The following is a 16,870-nucleotide window of genomic DNA, read 5'->3' as shown; positions in this document are numbered from 1 at the left end:
TGCATGATGGAGAGAGCCTTGTAGCCAGAGATCTGGGTCTGAGTCCTGGCTCTGGCACTTATTAGATGAGTTATCTTACTCAAAAAAGTCTTAATTTCTGAGTCTGTTTCCTCATCTTCAAAATGGGACTAGTAATAACTATTCTTTAGGTCTCTGGTAAGTGGAAGACAGACTATATAAAGTGGTTGACACACCATCCTAGCTATTATTTCCATGAGCTTCTGCTAAATACAGATGCTGTGAAGATACAGATGAACGCTCTCCTCCTAGCTGCAAAGGATAAAATTCCTGAATGTGCTTGGTTTTCAAAACGCTTTTTGTACATCTTTTCTGTCTGTGAGGAATACAGAGGCAAGCAATCAAATTAGCTAAAATGTGGGGAGCACCTAACGGTTTATAAAACGCTTAAGGGCTCAGACTTAAGGACACCTAAGTCTTAAACAGCACCAAATAACTGGTAGAGATAAAACGAGAACCCAGGCAACCCAGGGTGACCTTCCCGCCGCCTCAGAGGGGCGGGGGGCTGTTTCTGTACCTGGGCGCCTCCGGGGCATCGGCCTCCTCACTCACCAACACCGCGTGCTGGAGACGAGGCGCTCGTTCGGCCTCCGCGCTGCGCTACGAAGCGCGGCGTACTGAGCGCCGGTTCTGGCCTTCGACGGTCGACGTTCGAAGGCCACTAAAAGGCCTCTTGAACAGAGCCCACTCTTAGCTGACGGTGGAGAGGCACCGCTCTCCGCTCTCCGCGAGAGTTCCATCGTGGCGCCGCCGCCGCGCCCCCTGCCTTTGCAACCTCCTCTCCTCAGCTTTCCCGCCCTCCACGCCTACACTCACAGCTGGGCCCGGCGGGCCAGGGCGCGGAGGAATCCGCCGGCTTTTGCGGGCGGCGCACCGCCTTGCTTTCATTGGGTAGCCTCATCTTATCTCCACCCCCAAGCTTTCCACTCTCTCAATGATTGGACCTGACCTTGTCCATCGCAGCCCTCAGGCACCGCCCCCTTCTCACCCGCCGCTAGACCCCCTGCGCTCGGTCTTCCCGGCTGCAGGGTGCGCGCCGCACGGACGCTCTGTCTCGGGGCGGGGGGGATTGGGTGCACCTGGCAGTGTCCCGAGCCTCGTAGGGGCGGCCCCTCCTCCTGCCCCAGACCCGCCCCCCGGGCCTCTCCTCTCCACCCCGCAGGTCCCGCACGCCGTCGCCGAGCTCCCCCCACCTGGCCCGCGATTCCTCCGCCCTTCGCTCCAGCCGGCGCTCAGACGCCCGGGGCGCTCTGGCCGAGCGGGCGGTGCGCTAGGGGGATGCGCTCCATCAAGGCTCTGCGGAGCCCGCTGAGCGGGGCCGGCAGTCTATGCCGGCGGGGAGGCTGGGGTCACCCGAGCCGGAGCCCCCTCGTGGGCGGGGGCGTCCGGCACCACCTCAGTGAGGCCGCGGCGCAGGGCAGGGAGACGCCACACAGCCGCCAGCCGCAGCAGCAGGATCAGTAAGGCTCGCGGGGCAGGGGCAGGGGCAGGGGCCAGGCTCTCTCCCACTCCCGCTGTCGTTACCACTAGCTGTGGAGTCCCCTACCCCCAGGAGCGCAGCGCATCTCCCTTCTCCTCTCCTCGCTTGCCGGCCTGCAATGCCTTATCCTTTAGATTTGGGGCTTTGGGTCCGCCGCGCGCGGGCGGTAACGTGGCGTCCGCCCGGGAGGGCGTTTGGGCAGGTCGGTCCTCGGGATGGTGCCTGTCCAAGGTGCGTACTTAATTGGAAACGCCGGTGGGCGCGGAGTGTTGCTTGGTGCACGTGTCCGAGTGCAGGGCCGTGTGCGCACAGCCCATCCTCACCCTCCTTTTCTCCCCGCTCCTCGTGTGTATTTTAGGGGATGCGTGGGTATGGAACAGCCTGCCTCGAGTCCTCGTGTGCTTGGGTCTGTGTATGGTCTATCTGTGTTTCGGCGTGTAACGCGGGATGCTCGTATATTGTGCGCCGATAAGTGCGTATGTCGTTTGCTTGTGTGTTGGGCGTGTGCGTTATCAGGGTTCCCTAATCTGTAGAATAAGGGCGGTTCTCCGATTGGCTTTTGAAGGAGGAAAATCTTTATAATGGGGGAAAAAATCGTAAGATACAGGTCTCCCAAGTCAGAGCCCGTGAGAGCCGTTATATGTGATGCTCAGGCGGCTCCCTGATTTAAGGGGTTCGCATCCCTTGGGCTCTTATTCCGCCCGAGAGGCTACACCTCTCTTTCCCACCACCCAGGAACGTTTGGTGGCTGAGCCTCTTTTCTTCGAGATGCAGAGACGGAGCTGAGCAGGAAATTTTGTCCTCTACAGAAGCCAACAGACACTAACCAGGTAGCACCTGCTCTTTTATAGCAGGAACAGGAAGTGGACCATCTCCCCTGTCATTGGTATCTACTGATGACATTCAGAAAGGCATGCACACCATAATTAAAGTAGCCAGACAGACTACTCTGTCCTTTACCTCACCACCACTGGAGTCCCTGTCCTGGACAGGTAACATCCAATAAGGTATTATCTATTATTAATAAGAATTATTATGCTGTACTTTTCCATCAGCCTCTTCTCAAGGAGACACAGAATGTTTAAACTTTAAACAATAAACCTTCTCTCCCCTGGTCAACTCTGCACCCCAGCTTTTCCCTTGGGAGAAATGGTGGTGGGATAGAGAAAAGACTTAACCTCCCTCACCCTCACACCTTCTGTGGGATTGGGAGCAAGAGGCATCCCTAGTTCCCCGCCCCCCCACACACACACCCCCCCACATACTTCCTTATCCTGTGGCATCAGGTAACGGAAGTGGTTTTGTTGTTGTTCTAATTGAAGTATAGTTGATGTACAGTTGGAAGTGTTTTTAGGAACCTTAATCCTCCGGCCCATTGCTGCCTGTGCTCCCAGGGACTTCTTGGTAAAGGCTTGGACTGATGCTCCTTTGCGCAGAAGGAGTTTTGGGCATGGAGGGGGATGGGCTCTGGGAGTGTGACACCATGAGGGGAAGCTGTTCCTGGTGGAGAAGGAGGGTAGCAAAGAGAAAATACCCTGTTATTCAAGTTACTGTTTTGTTTTCTAATATTTAACTTTATTTCTAATTATTAAAGAAAAACAAGGTAAATAGAGTATCAAGAAGAAAAATCAAGATCCCAATATTAGAGGTAACCATATATCCGTATTATAAACCCATGATTTATATCCATATATACTATATATATATATAAAATTGAACAAAAATAGGATTATAGTATTCCTATTCTGTGGTAGCCTATCTTTTCCATGTACGAACAGCTTTTAATATGATATAACGTGTGCATGCATGATGTCATTTTAATGGCTGCCATTTTAAGATTCCATTGTATGAGGTATCATAGTTTATTTCACCAGTCTTCAGTTTGGTTAGTACATATCTTACGCACTTGTTCAATTATTTCTTAAATTCCTAGGAAATTTTGCTACCCAGAGACATCTGTTATTGCTATGTTGTATAACCTTTTAGAGATATTTTATGCATATATCAGCAAATATTTGTTGATATTATTTCCCCTTTTTAAAATACAAATGGTATCATACTATACACATTGTTCTGCACCTTGCTCCCCCCCACCACCATTATATTGCAAACCCATCCATATCTTGGTCAAAGAATATGCAATTTTTTTTTAATGCTTGTGATACATTCAGTCGTGTGGCATTATTTCCTGTCTTCCTTCATCTTCCAGGAGAGGAGACCTGTCCTCAAAATATTCCTACATACTTTCCTTCTTGAGTTATTCCTCAGATAGCTTTTTCCTCCCTTCCTCTGCCACCACATGGATCCTTTCCTCCCTATAGGTACCAGCCTCATTATAACAATTGGATTTCTTCAGAAACAGGAAAACTCCCCCCTCTCCTGGTATTCCTACTGGCCCAAAACACACACATTCCTAGTCTATGCCAAGTTCCTTGAGAGGCTTTTTATTTTTTAATGCATTGTTTCAAAAGATAATATATTCATAACCATATATCAATATATCATATCCATTAGGTAAACTGTACATATTTGTATGACTCAAAATTCAAAATATATAAAAATATATATAGTGGAGATCAGTCTTACCGGTTTCTTATATATCCTTCCAGAAATATTTTGTGCCTGAAAAATCATACATATATGTGTTCCCTTTTAAGCATAAATAGTACCATACTATAAACACTGTTCTACAGCTTGCTTCTTTTAGTTAATATTACATCTTAAAGATCATTCCATATCAATACTTAAAGCGTGACCTCATTTCTTTTTTTTAGATTGCATAATATTCCATCATATGAATATACCCTAATTTACCCCTAATATATCCTAATTTATACCCAGTTCCCTGTTGCACATTTAGGTTGTTTCCAGTGTTACTATTACTAACAATGCAATGAATAACTGCGAATATGTTACCTTGTAGGTATGTGAATACATTTATATGATAAATACCTGAAAGTCAAATTGTTGGGTCTAAGTGTTTTGAAGGGTCTAATCTGAAATAGTTGTCATATTTGGAATGATCTGATATAATAATTCCTCTAAATCTGTTAACATATTAATAGAAGAAATCTTGAAGATCAAAAAATCTTTAGTACCTGGATTTTTAGGTGCTATAAGCCAGTGAGAGAGATACTTTAGGGAACAAGGATCTTCCTAGAAATGTAACTTGGTGATTCTTTATTGAAGATCCACTATGTGCTAGGGACTTTGCTCAACGCTAGGAAGACAAAGATGGATAAAACATGAAGACATAACAGCAGAGCACGGGAGAGTGTCTTCTGTCAATAAAATGGTATGTTGTGTCATACCAGCAGCATAAGCAAAATCTAGAAGTTTGGGGAAGGCTTTACAGAGTTAGTAACGTTTGCTCTGGACCTTGAAGGATAAACAGGACTGTGCAGTTGAAGGAGGAAGAGGTCTTTCCATGCAGAAGTTTGAGTGTAAACAACAAAGCCCAGGAAGCGTGACAGTGCCTAGCCCATTTGGGGAGCATCTGTTTATTACTTGGCATAACTGGAGTATGGGGGCATGGTGGAGAATAAGAAAGGAACTTTGTCAGGTTTTAAAGAGCCTTGAATGCCATACCAAGAAATAACTTGTTTTATAGGTACTGGGGAGCTATCAAAGGTTTTTGAGTAGAGAAATGATATTTGAGTTTTAGTACATTGTGGAAGATGGGTTGCAAGTCAAGAGAATGTAGTTTACAGTTAGGTAACAGACAGCAAGGTGCTACTGAGCATCTACTTTGTGCAACACAGTTTTTCATGGAATGTCATTTAAATTAAACCTCACATCACCATGTGAAACGGATATTAAACCCTTATTTTAGGGATGAGGAAGCAGGTTCAGCTGTATTAAATAACCTGACTTTCCATATTAAGATCACACAGCTGTTAAGGGGCAAATTCCGGTTCTTTCTACACCAAGCTAGCACAGGGGAAGAGAAGAAAAGAGGGTGGACTTGAGAGACATATTGGAGGTAGATTCATCCAGTGTTGGTTATGAGCATAAAGTATGGGAATTATCCAAATGCTTCCACGTTTCCAGCTTGGCTCCCAGGTAGGTGGTAATGCTATTTATCCAAATGGGAAACACCAAAGGAGGAGCAGAGGGAGGGAGGCAAGATGACCTCAGGCTTGGACATGGTGAGTTTGCAGTGCCTATGGGACATCTAGAAATGGAAGTATTTAGAAGGCAACTAGGAATAAATGTCTGAAGTTTAGGAACAAAAGATAGCTAGAGAATAGGATTTAAAACTTCTCAGGACAGATGTGAAGGTTGGGATTACAGGGATAGGTCAGTTGGTTCAGGGAGGAGGTGTAGACTGAGGGCACCTACCTACTGATAGGCCCTTGTTCTAGAAGGAGGATCGGGGAGCAGTTCTCAGGTTCCTGTCCTTCTCCCCTGTCTCTGTCCCCAAACAGTGACTCGTCAGAGAGTGGCATGCTGTCCCGTCTGGGCGATCTGCTCTTTTACACTATTGCTGAGGGACAGGAACGAATCCCTATCCACAAATTTACTACTGTAAGTTCCTCTCTACCTGCTCAGAACACTTATCCCTTAAGATCTCTGGAAACTAGGAAAAGGAAGATAGGACAAGTTCAGGGCAGCTAATGGGTTGCTTCATGAGGATGAAGAATAGCTGATGATAGCAGATGCCTAGGCTGATGTGGCAATTCCATCCCTGCCCTAGGCGGGATGATTCAGCCCTCTGACTCAGCCTATCTTCTTGGTTTGGGACTTTGACCCAAGGGGTCCAGAAACCAGCTGCCTTGATGAAAAAGGGCAGGAAACCCCTATTAGCCTTAAAAACTGTAATACTCTGTCCTTTCTTAGTTCCATTTGTTCCACCTGTTGTAATAGTTGGGATTGAGCTAGTTGTGATCCATTGAGAAAAATGATTAGGATTGGATTATTGTCTTTGTAGCTGACCTTACCAGACTTCTTTCCCCTGAAGGCACTGAGGGCCACCGGACTGCAGACATCAGACCCCCGGCTCCGGGACTGCATGAGCCAGATGCGCTGCATGGTTCGAGAGTCCAGCAGTGGTGGCCTCTTGGACCGAGATCTCTTCCGAAAGTGAGGGCCCCAGAAACAAGGGCACTCCTCTCAAAACTGTTCTGTGGATGTAGACTTGAACAGCAGAGAGGGATCCTGGGGATTGGATAATTCAACCCCTCACTTAATTTTATCATTTGTTACACAAGTAACACATGAATTTGCATATACTTATTATAAAAATTCAAACAACAGAGAAATACATATTCTCCTTTCCCCCTCTCCCCAATCCCAGTCCCTTTTCCCAGAAGTAAACAATGTTAACAGATTAGTAGGTATCTTCCAGATAATATCCTCCGCATTTAGGTATATAGAGGGATATATGTAAATATACTTGTATAATTTAAGATTTAAAATATAAAGATGACCTACTGCACGCATTATTCAGGTGTTTATTTTTCCTTCTATCCCAAGACACTGCGTCTTGGAATATCTTTCCATATCATTACAACCCCGCATTTTAGAAGCATAGAGACTTAAGACCCAGAAAGGTCAAATGATGTGCCAAACCCGATGCCCAGTCACGCTTTCTCTGTCCACGATGCCCGTGGCTCCGGAGCGAGCCGCAGCGCGGCCTCCCAGCCCCTGAGCCACTCGTGTCTGGGCTCCAGGTGCGTAAGAGGCAACATCGTCCTCCTGACCCAGGCCTTCCGAAAAAAGTTCGTCATCCCTGACTTTGAGGAGTTCACAAGCCACGTGGACCGCATCTTTGAGGACACCAAAGCGCTCACTGGAGGCAAAGTGAGGGCCAGGAGACTGAGGGAAGGGCCTGGGCTCTGGGCCAGATACACCTTGCTTCTTAGAGATTTCCTGGGGCTGGGAATCCAGAGGATGAGAGCTGAGAAGCAGAACCTCTAAAAATGGGGACAAGGGCTTTATGTATTTCACCTGTGATTTCTAGAGCAGGTGAGGGAACCTGTGGCTTTTATGGAGACAGCTGACATAGGATTCAACAGAACTTTGAAAGAGACCTATAGGGTAATTGAGCTTAAGAACAGAAAAGGGAAGCTGACCCCAGAATTCTCCTTTCACCTTCCATGGGCTTTACTGCCATCTCTATAGGAGTGGGGCTGCAGAAAGATAAGGCCTTCTAGGACTTAAGGCTTGGGTGTCTCTGGGAACAACTGGCAGGAGGGAACCCTGTTGTCTTGCAAAACAGAATTTTAGCTTTAATCTAAAAGATTCTCCTGACCCTGAACCTCAGTTCTGTTCCCCCTCTCCACATCCATGTCTCCATCCTATCTCTGTTTTCTCTACCCACTTATACCCAGGTTGCAGCCTACATCCCTCAGCTGGCCAAGTCAAATCCAGACCTGTGGGGCGTCTCCCTGTGCACTGTGGACGGTCAGCGGTGAGATGCTGGGCGAGGAAGAGGAGGCAGGGCACAGGCGCAGAGCATAGGCGCATGACCCCTTTCATGGCACCTGTTTGCCTCCAGGCACTCCGTGGGCCACACAAAGATCCCCTTCTGCCTGCAGTCCTGCGTGAAGCCCCTCACCTATGCCATCTCCATAAGCACCCTAGGCACTGACTACGTGCACAAGTTCGTGGGCAAGGAGCCCAGCGGCCTGCGCTACAACAAGCTGTCCCTCAATGAGGAAGGTGAGCACTCCCGGGGCTCAGACCAGACTCACAGATGCCCCCTTCTTACCTGCCCCCTCCCAAGGGGGTGTGTTTCTCTGCCCTTCCTGATCAGCACTGTCACTCCATCTTCCCTAGCAAAGACATCGTGTCCATCTACCCTGCAGAGGGGGCAGGCTGTAAAGGAGATTTTGCTCAGGGGCTGATAAGACTCTGGGTGGTTTGTATTTCCCCAGGAATCCCCCATAACCCCATGGTCAATGCTGGTGCCATTGTGGTGAGCTCCCTGATCAAGGTCAGTGCCACCCTAGGCTTCTGGAAGGTACTGTTCTCTAAACCCCCTTGTTCCTATATCCCTCAGATTTGCCTGTCTCTCTGGGGAGTTAGTGGGTCCTTGATTCCTTTGAGGGTGCCCAGGAGACAGTGAAAACACAGCAGGGACTCACAAATTATGCTGAGGATGTTAGTAAAAGGAATTGTATCCCTGCCCCCACCCATGAGTCTGGAGCCCAGCGCATCCTGGCCGTGAGGGAAGTGAGCAGGTCCTGACCCCAGCCTAGGACCAAGGGCCACCTGCCAGGCACAGGGGGAGGACAGCGCTGTTAGGCACGGATTGGCCACTTCTGGGTGAGGGACACATGGAAAGAGGGTGAATGGCCAGAACAGGGCAGCTATTCACGTCACCTGGAGCTGTGAGTTGGCCTTGAGCAAGGGTGTCAGGCCAGCCTGTCAGCTGTAGGTCTCCCAGGGCTTGAGCAAGAACCTGAGAGCAGTGTGGGCAGCAGGCATCCAGAGCCAATCACAGTCCCTCCTGGGGAAGGTGGTGTTAGGAACCCTCCCCCCAGGGACTCAGGTGTCAGAGTCCTTGTGGTGTTGACACTATAGTTGACAGGAAGCAATTGGGGGGGGGGGGTGTGGTGGGGGGAGGACCAGGCTCAGGCTCTCCCCTTGCTCTGGGATAGCTCTATCTGCAGCCCTGTATCTGGGACCTGCCTCATCCCATTCCCATCTAAATGAGCCCTACTGACTTGAGTCTCAACTAAACTCTTTAGCTTTATTCCAGTTATCAATATAATTGATATAATTGAATATTATAATATATGCAGCACACACCCTCCTCCCACTCCCATCACTCACTCGTCTTGAGGATGGCCATGGGAGTCAGGGATAGGATGGAGTAAGGCTCCCGTCTGGGGTGGAAGGAGGATGGGGATCAGGAATAGGGGCGGGTCTTGGGGACAGGATTGGAATCAGGAAAATAAAAATGGGAGTCAGGGATGAGGGTTGGCATTGAGACTGGAAATGGGAGTGAGTCTCAGTGATGGGTGAGGCTTATAGATGGGGTGAGCTTATTTGTATTCATTACTTGATAATAAAATCTAACTGGTTTGGTTTTTAAGATCCCTAGATATGCATGGACACGAAAAAAAAAGTCTCAGTAGTTAAAAAAAAAAGTCGTAAAATGCAACACATACCCAGTAGCAAAACCAATCTAACACTTTATCTTTACTAGGTCCTTCTGACCCGCCCTCTGATCCTCCTAGGCTTAGAATACTGTTATCTCCTTTTGTCTCCGTGCAGATGGACTGTAACAAAGCAGAGAAGTTTGACTTTGTAAGTCCCCCGGCTGCTCAGCCCCTGGCCGCTTTCCGCTGTGGCATGTTACCTATTCCAGGTGCCTGGCTCTAACCCCGCTGGGATGGTGCACCGGCCCATACTGGAAGTCTTGCTTCCAGAGGTGCAGGATCTGCTGGCATCAGGGAGGACAGCCTCCTGAAGGCCCTGCTGGGATAAGGACTGAGGAGCACAGAAGGCTTAGTCAGCCTGTATGTGTTTAGGAGGGGTCTTCATGCATGGGGGGCTTCCCACGCTCCTTTTCCTCTTGCAGGTCTTGCAGTATCTGAACAAAATGGCTGGGAATGAATACATGGGTTTCAGCAATGCCACGTGAGGCCCTCTTCACTTGACTGGCTAAACGTGGGGGGCGGGGCTTGTCTTTGAGTGTGTGTGTGTGTGTGTGTGTGTGTACACATATGTAGGGGGGGCATGGGGAATGGAGGAGGAAGATAGAGAATCTTAGGAGGAAGAAGTCCCAGGGGAGCGTTGGCCTCCCAGCTTCCTGAGCCCCTTCATCGACATTTGTTTGCTTTATAAAAGCATTTGTTCCATTTCTATTTAGTACTTAAGGAGAAAGACAGGGTGAGAGTTTGCACCTGGGCCCTTTCTTGCCAAGCCTCTCAAAGCCAAAAACCTTGTTTTCCTGGACTAGGTGACTAGACATGTTGGGTTTGGCTTTTTGTTTTTCACACTTTACAATAAAGCTGGGCCCAGTGCTTGCTCAGCTTCAGAAGCTTCCTCCATCATTACTGTGAAAATTAACAGAGGGGCTGATTTAGTCTGACACGTGTGGTCTAGTTCTCTCCCAGGGAATGTATTTTTCCCCTTCTCACACCCACCCCTCAAATGTCAAGCACTAACTTGGGTATTTGCTTCAGATTCCAGTCAGAGAAGGAAACAGGGGATCGGAATTATGCCATCGGCTATTACCTAAAGGAAAAGAAGGTAACTGGGAGAGGCCGGTAGAGAAAGTCCCTGGGAATTTTGCGGCTGGTGGAAGGGCAGTGGGGGTTGGGGACTTTGGCTGGGGTGCTGGCAGTGTGACAGGGACTGCTCATGGCCTGGAGAGAAACGCTCTCCCCTCTTCCTCCTTGCAGTGCTTTCCTAAAGGGGTGGACATGATGGCTGCCCTGGATCTCTACTTCCAGGTAAGCAAATGCTGCCATTCAGCCCAGGGCCAAGGGAACGGGACGGACTGCCTTCCTTGCTCTGACCCACACGAGGGAGGCTCGTCTCCATTGGTTCTGACATCCCTCAGAACCACCAGGGGAACCTGTGGAAGGATCAAGGCATCAAGAATGTTGTTCTACACCTCAGAGCACAGCGTTCAGGTCCGCGCCGCACCCTCACCTCTTCCTCGTCCCCACAGCTGTGCGCCGTGGAGGTGACCTGTGAGTCAGGCAGTGTCATGGCAGCCACCCTGGCCAATGGCGGGATCTGCCCCACCACAGGCGAGAGCGTGCTGAGCGCCGAGGCAGTGCGCAACACCCTCAGCCTGATGCACTCCTGCGGCATGTATGACTTCTCCGGCCAGTTTGCCTTCCACGTGAGTGCTCTGGCCCTGCCAGCCACCTGCCACGAGAAGAAAGGACACTGAGTCTCTGAGGGTGGAGAGGTGGACACTTGTTCTTGCCTCTTCCTCACTACCTTCCAGCCGGCCAGTTAGGTGGAGAATACTTAGGGGAGTTTGTCAAACACAGCAAGCCGCTCACACACATGAACACATGACAGTGTGACTTCAGAACCACTCCTCTGCCGCCCCTCACATGGCTGGTGGCTCTCCTCCAGGTCTCACACCGGGTGTCATTTCCAAAGACCGGCTTTTCTGACCACCCTCTCCCCCACCAGGCCCTCCCTGCCACGTCATTCTCCATCACAGCACCCTTTTTTTCGAATGTATTATCAAAAGTTGTGATTATTTTTGTCTGTTTGTTTGTTTACCTACTTATTGTCTATCTCCTACCACCAGAATATAAGTTAACTGAGAGACTTTGTCCTTGTCCTAGCACAGCATCAGGCTTTCTTTACTGAAGCCATAAATTTAAGAGAGGCAGGGGAGGACAGGAGTAAGAAAAGAAGCCAAAATGTTGAGATGGGCGTGGCCTTGCCCATGCAGTCACTTGGGATAGACTAACTTGTTAACTCAGACTTGGGGCACCTCCAGCTCATCCTTGGTTCCCACTTTGTCCCCAAGGTGGGCCTGCCAGCCAAGTCAGCAGTGTCAGGAGCCATCCTCCTGGTGGTGCCCAATGTCATGGGAATGATGTGTCTGTCACCTCCACTGGACAAACTGGGGAACAGCTATAGGGGTGTCAACTTCTGCCAAGTAAGTTACTTTGCATACAGTACTTAATATCTTTGAATGAGAAAATAAAGCAATTTTGAGCTCCTACTAAGTACAGGGAGGAAGAAAACCATCTCTATGCCTTACAATTCTAGAAGTTGGTATCTCTCTTCAATTTCCACAACTATGACAACCTGAGGCATTGTGCTCGGAAATTAGACCCACGGCGTGAAGGGGGAGAAGTTCGGGTAAGGAAAACCCCAGGTGGCTTGTAAGACTGTCTCCGGAGAGAACATTCCATAACCCTTCAGTAACACCCTTGGCTAAGCATCCAGGGGGAAGGGTGACAGGGTAAGAGCTGGGCATGGGTGGGTTCAAAGTCACAGTTAATCTCAGGTTGGTATGATCTGTTTTCCAGAACAAGACTGTGGTGAACCTGTTATTTGCGGCCTCTAGTGGAGATGTCTCAGCTCTTCGAAGGTACTTCTACTCTGACCAGATAAACACAGTAAAATGAGATCCTGGTCAGAGATCTCATTAGCTGTCAACACGGCAAAATAGTTAAGTGCTTCAGCCTTACAGTCAGACTGAGTGGTCAGAGACTGCATATAAATGAGGTTTTTTTTTTTTTAAGTACAATGACTGCCATGAGATAAGAATGTAATTAATGGTAGCCACTGTGATGATTAACCTCGGTGCTAAAAGCAGAGTCCTAGGAGGTCGGGAAGGACCCTGCCTCAAGTGGATTACCAACATCTACAAATATGTACTGGGCACCTGCTACAGATAGGCAGTGATGTTTCTGGAACCATCACACTCCCGTCTCTCTGACGTAGGAGTAAGTCTCACCTGGGTAGAGAACACAGACTGTACAGGGTCTATAGATCTTGGCATATGCTCTGTTTTGCCTTTTCTGGAACTCATCCAGTCTGACCCCACTGCAGAAAGGACATCAGTGTTTCTAGGCTGATCTGCATAACTCCAGCTACTTTCCACTCTGCTTAGGTTCGCCTTGTCAGCCATGGACATGGAACAGAAAGACTACGACTCCCGCACAGCCCTGCATGTTGCTGCAGCTGAAGGTATCTGACGGTTAAATAAAACGAGAAGCAGATCCTAAGACCTTTCTTTTCTACCAAGACTATCCCTCATTGTATGTGCTCTCAAGGTTACAGGGACAGCAACTAGTTTTGCCCAGATGCCCTTCAGTTTGCAGGCTGTTACTGGGTGCTTGAGGGAGCAAAAAAGAGGCCTTTCCCCCCTCCCCTTTTAGTGTAGACTCCAGCTGCCAAGGGTCTGTACTAATGTCAACACCAAAAGGGTCAGGATCTATACCCTCTCATTTTCCTTCTGCCCATATTCCTAGGACACACTGAAGTTGTTAAATTCCTGATTGAGGCTTGCAGAGTGAACCCTTTTGCCAAGGACAGGTGAGTAGGATTAAGCTAGAAGGGTGGGAAGGGAGGCGGGCAGTAGCTTCTCCACCACTGCCCTCCAGCCACCACAGTTACGTATATAACCAGGGCACTCTTGATGTCTTCTTTGCCTGATCATGGTCTTTTTTTCCTCCTCTCAGGTGGGGCAACATCCCTCTGGATGATGCTGTGCAGTTCAACCACCTGGAGGTGGTGAAACTGCTCCAAGATTACCAGGACTCATACACACCATCTGAGACTCAGGCTGAAGCAGCAGCTGAGGCCCTGTCCAAAGAGAACTTAGAGAGCATGGTGTGAGCATGGGGCACACACAGTTCCTGCACGAGAGAAAACACAAGCTGGCGACACACTTAACACAGAACCACCAAACATGCTACAGAGGGCCGTGCTGCTTCAGTGGGGACCAAGACTTAGACCAGTGCTTTCAGTGAGTCAAAATACCCCATTCCCTTGGCAGACAGAGTATAGACAAGTGCCTTTGTGGACACCTGCAGTAGAGCTATCCGTGGAGATTGTGGGCTTCTTCAAGGCTTAGCCCACTCCAGATCATCCCAGGTCTTCACGCAAGTCCCCTCTTCCTCTCTCTGAAGAAGCCATTGAGAGAGAAAGATATTCTGGTAAGGGGCTGTAGCCACCATGCACACATATATGTCCAAAGAGGAAGAGGAGAGCTATGCACCAGGCTTTAGTAGTCTGGAGAGACCTGCCCCGCCGGGGCCAGCAAGTGCTGCTGCTACTGCTAACAGCAATTTTATAGACAGAGAAAGTATTTTGTGCTCAAATGAACTTTAATTACACAAACTATTATTTTTGCTAGACCCAGTCCTTCTCTTTCTTCCCTAAGGCCATCCAGCTGCATCACCATCATAAAGGTAGAGTAAGATGGAACCACAGGGTCAGACAGAGCCCAAAGAATACATATTTCACATACATCTCACTCACCCCACTAGGTTTTCCTCAATTCCAAATACTGCTTTAGATTAACTGTATTCTGCTCCAAGTGGGGACAAATGCTTGGGTCTGAACAGGCCCCAAAATGGATTGTGCAAGACCTCAGGCCTCCCTCCTCCCTCTGGAAGTTACAATTGTAGCAGAAATGAAGATGGAGCTTATCAAGAATAAAGTTTCTAGCACTAATCCCCTCAACATGTCTTCCCCTTTGGTCATGGTTGTAACTGGTCCAATGAGTGCCACAGACTGACCAGGTGTCAGAGGTGTGCAGTTAAGGCTGATGGACTCTGGGTGAGGAGAGCTGCAGCTGTGTGGGGCTGAGAGTCTGTAATACTGAGGAATCAGGGAAGGAGGGCTCTGTTCTTAGAATCTGACACAGTCAGTAAAGCACTTCCTGAGGGAGCCAGAGCCCAGACTCTGCATGTGCGGTAGAGAAAGGGCCAAGTCATTCACTGCACCACTCCTCCAGCCAGAGGTAGAAAGGATTTACTCTGGAGAGATTCAGTAGAGCCTCCAAAACAAACAAGTTATGCGTGGGCAAAGGGAGAGGTAGCACAGTTATGAAATATTCAAACAAAGCTGAAAGGTAAGACCCTAGGACTGAATACAGTCTGAAAAAGGCCTGGGCATAGGGAGGCAGAGAGACAGAAGGAAGCAAGTCAGAGAAAGTACATCCATGGTAGCCTAGAAAATTGGCAGTAGTTTGGGGGAGGGGAGAGGGTGCCTAGCTTTCACAAGGTAGGGGAGAGGAAGGTGAGATATTGCACACAGGACCCGTCACTGAATTGTGGGAGCTACCAGTTGCTTGGGGCACAGTTAAAAGGTTTCGTACACTTGGAGCAGGAGGCTGGCCGAGAGCGTGACTAGGGACTCCAGTGATGGACGTACTAGAGACCTTCAGGCACCTCAAGGCCTGAGTGGGTAAGCAGCTCTCCATCCCAAAGGGCAAAGGCAGGCACCACTGGACCCCGGAAATCTGTCTGTAGTGTGTGGACCACAGCAACCCGGTTCACATCCACCAGACTCAGCTTCTGGGCCTCATACTCCAGCAGCAGCCCCACCTTCTCTGGCTGCCCAATGCCCTCAACAGGGGCTTTCTCGTTTGCCAACATGGTGTGCCACTTGCGCTGGGCGTAGGTGAACACCCAGGAACGATCGTCAACACCGATGCAGCTATCCCGGGACATGTCCACATCTGCCACTCCTATCCGGAACTGCTGCGAGCGCTTCACCGTCACCTCCCAGTAGTGCCTGCCGCCGGTGACCGCTGTGTCTGCCAGCACCACTGCCCACTCCCGGAAGCGCTCCACATTCAGGGCCAATTTTGTGGGCTCCAACCCCACCATGCCGTATTTGACACCTGTGTCGCCTTTGAAGAGTGCCAGGCTGCTGTGGGCGGTCTTTTCTTCCAGTTTGAAACTGACGCCTGCGGGCAGAGCAAAGAGACTGGATAATGACGCGCACGGGAACGCCAGCACTAGCGCGGAACGCATTCCGATCTGAAACCGGCAGTCGAGAGGCCGCGGGGCAACACCGAGGAGTCAGAACGTGCAGCGGGCAAGAGAGTGGGGGCGCTTTGGCATGGGCAGCCCCAGAGGCCGAAAAACTCGGACTGGGGAAGCCCCGGAACTCAGAGCAACCGGAGAGTGTCCCAGGTTTGGAACCTCAAGACCGACGCAGGTGGGGGAAGGGGAAGGAGTCGAAGGGCCTGGAGTGATTTCTCCGAGCGGCCTCCAGGCGTAACAGACGGAGACGATTTCGGAAGGGAACGGGGAGTCAAAGGATGTAACCCTACCTCTGCGGGCTTGCGCGGCGGCAACCCCCAATCGTTTGGCTGCCCAGCGGCACAGGCACAGGGAACGCGCAAAAGGCAGCGCCATCTTGCGCCACGGATGAGTAGGGCACGCCCCCCGGCCGAGACCCCTCCAGCTGCCCGCCTGCTCGCCTCGCACGTGGTGCGCCAGCGGCCGCCGCGCGGGGGGATGACGTCGGCGAGCCGGCGCGCCGCGGGCAGGCGCCATTTTAGTGACTTGCGCTCTGGTTCCGCCCGGGCTTGGTGCCGTGTGTTCGATTTCTCTGCCGAGGGGAATGCTGGTCACATTTTAACTACACAGGGCATTTAGAAAGGTAGCGTAGCAAGATGGTTGAAAGGATAGATTTTAGAGTTAAACAGTCATTGGGTTCGAACCCGGCTCCGGTGTGTGTGTGTGAAGGCAAAGCACTTAACTTCTGTGAGCCTTCATGTTCTCATTTGTAAAAAAAAAAAATGTCCAGCCGTCACACCGTAGTAAAAATTAAACGAGAGAATAACCTAGGATACACCTTGACAAACAGCAACCACTGGGTAAGTGGCAGTTGTTCTAATAAATGTTAAGTAAATGCTGGTTTTGTGTTTTCAGGGCTGGCAGTGGAAGGTTTAACTCAATATTTGGTTTTCTCAGG

At 49.7% G+C, this 16,870-nt stretch overlaps 3 protein-coding genes across 5 annotated transcripts in view; 2 read left to right on the top strand and 1 right to left on the bottom strand.

Annotated features, from left to right (window-relative positions):
* The first annotated feature begins 1,086 nt into the window (after positions 1–1,086).
* Positions 1,087–14,274, top strand: GLS2 (glutaminase 2). Of its 3 annotated transcripts, XM_057701131.1 has the most exons (19): positions 2,968–3,146; positions 4,688–4,793; positions 5,926–6,025; positions 6,459–6,580; positions 7,171–7,300; positions 7,831–7,910; positions 7,998–8,161; positions 8,377–8,435; positions 9,722–9,754; positions 10,029–10,087; positions 10,636–10,702; positions 10,855–10,905; positions 11,127–11,303; positions 11,952–12,083; positions 12,197–12,289; positions 12,460–12,521; positions 13,047–13,123; positions 13,408–13,471; positions 13,618–14,274. In XM_057701131.1, exons 3-19 carry the CDS (start codon positions 5,945–5,947, stop codon positions 13,772–13,774), a joined length of 1,608 nt encoding a protein of 535 aa, XP_057557114.1. In that variant the 5' UTR covers positions 2,968–3,146; positions 4,688–4,793; positions 5,926–5,944; the 3' UTR covers positions 13,775–14,274. The 3 variants fall into 3 exon arrangements, with proteins under 3 accessions (XP_057557113.1, XP_057557114.1, XP_057557115.1); XM_057701130.1 differs by lacking the exons at positions 2,968–3,146; positions 4,688–4,793 and adding an exon at positions 1,087–1,478; XM_057701132.1 differs by lacking the exon at positions 4,688–4,793.
* Positions 14,247–16,368, bottom strand: SPRYD4 (SPRY domain containing 4). The gene is made up of 2 exons (XM_057701135.1): positions 16,224–16,368; positions 14,247–15,854 (listed from the first exon to the last, which is right to left on the bottom strand). Exons 1-2 carry the CDS (start codon positions 16,306–16,308, stop codon positions 15,316–15,318), a joined length of 624 nt encoding a protein of 207 aa, XP_057557118.1. The 5' UTR covers positions 16,309–16,368; the 3' UTR covers positions 14,247–15,315.
* Positions 16,369–16,753: 385 nt separating this feature from the next.
* Positions 16,754–16,870, top strand: part of TIMELESS (timeless circadian regulator) — a 38,180-nt gene continuing 38,063 nt past the window's right edge. The window contains exon 1 of the mRNA XM_057701129.1: positions 16,754–16,772. The gene's annotated coding sequence lies outside the window, so the exon portion shown is untranslated. The remainder of the gene's footprint in view (positions 16,773–16,870) is intronic.

Source organism: Hippopotamus amphibius, chromosome 12, assembly GCF_030028045.1.
Source record: "Hippopotamus amphibius kiboko isolate mHipAmp2 chromosome 12, mHipAmp2.hap2, whole genome shotgun sequence".
NCBI lineage: Eukaryota > Metazoa > Chordata > Mammalia > Artiodactyla > Hippopotamidae > Hippopotamus > Hippopotamus amphibius.
This window is presented reverse-complemented; position numbering and strand designations above follow the sequence as displayed.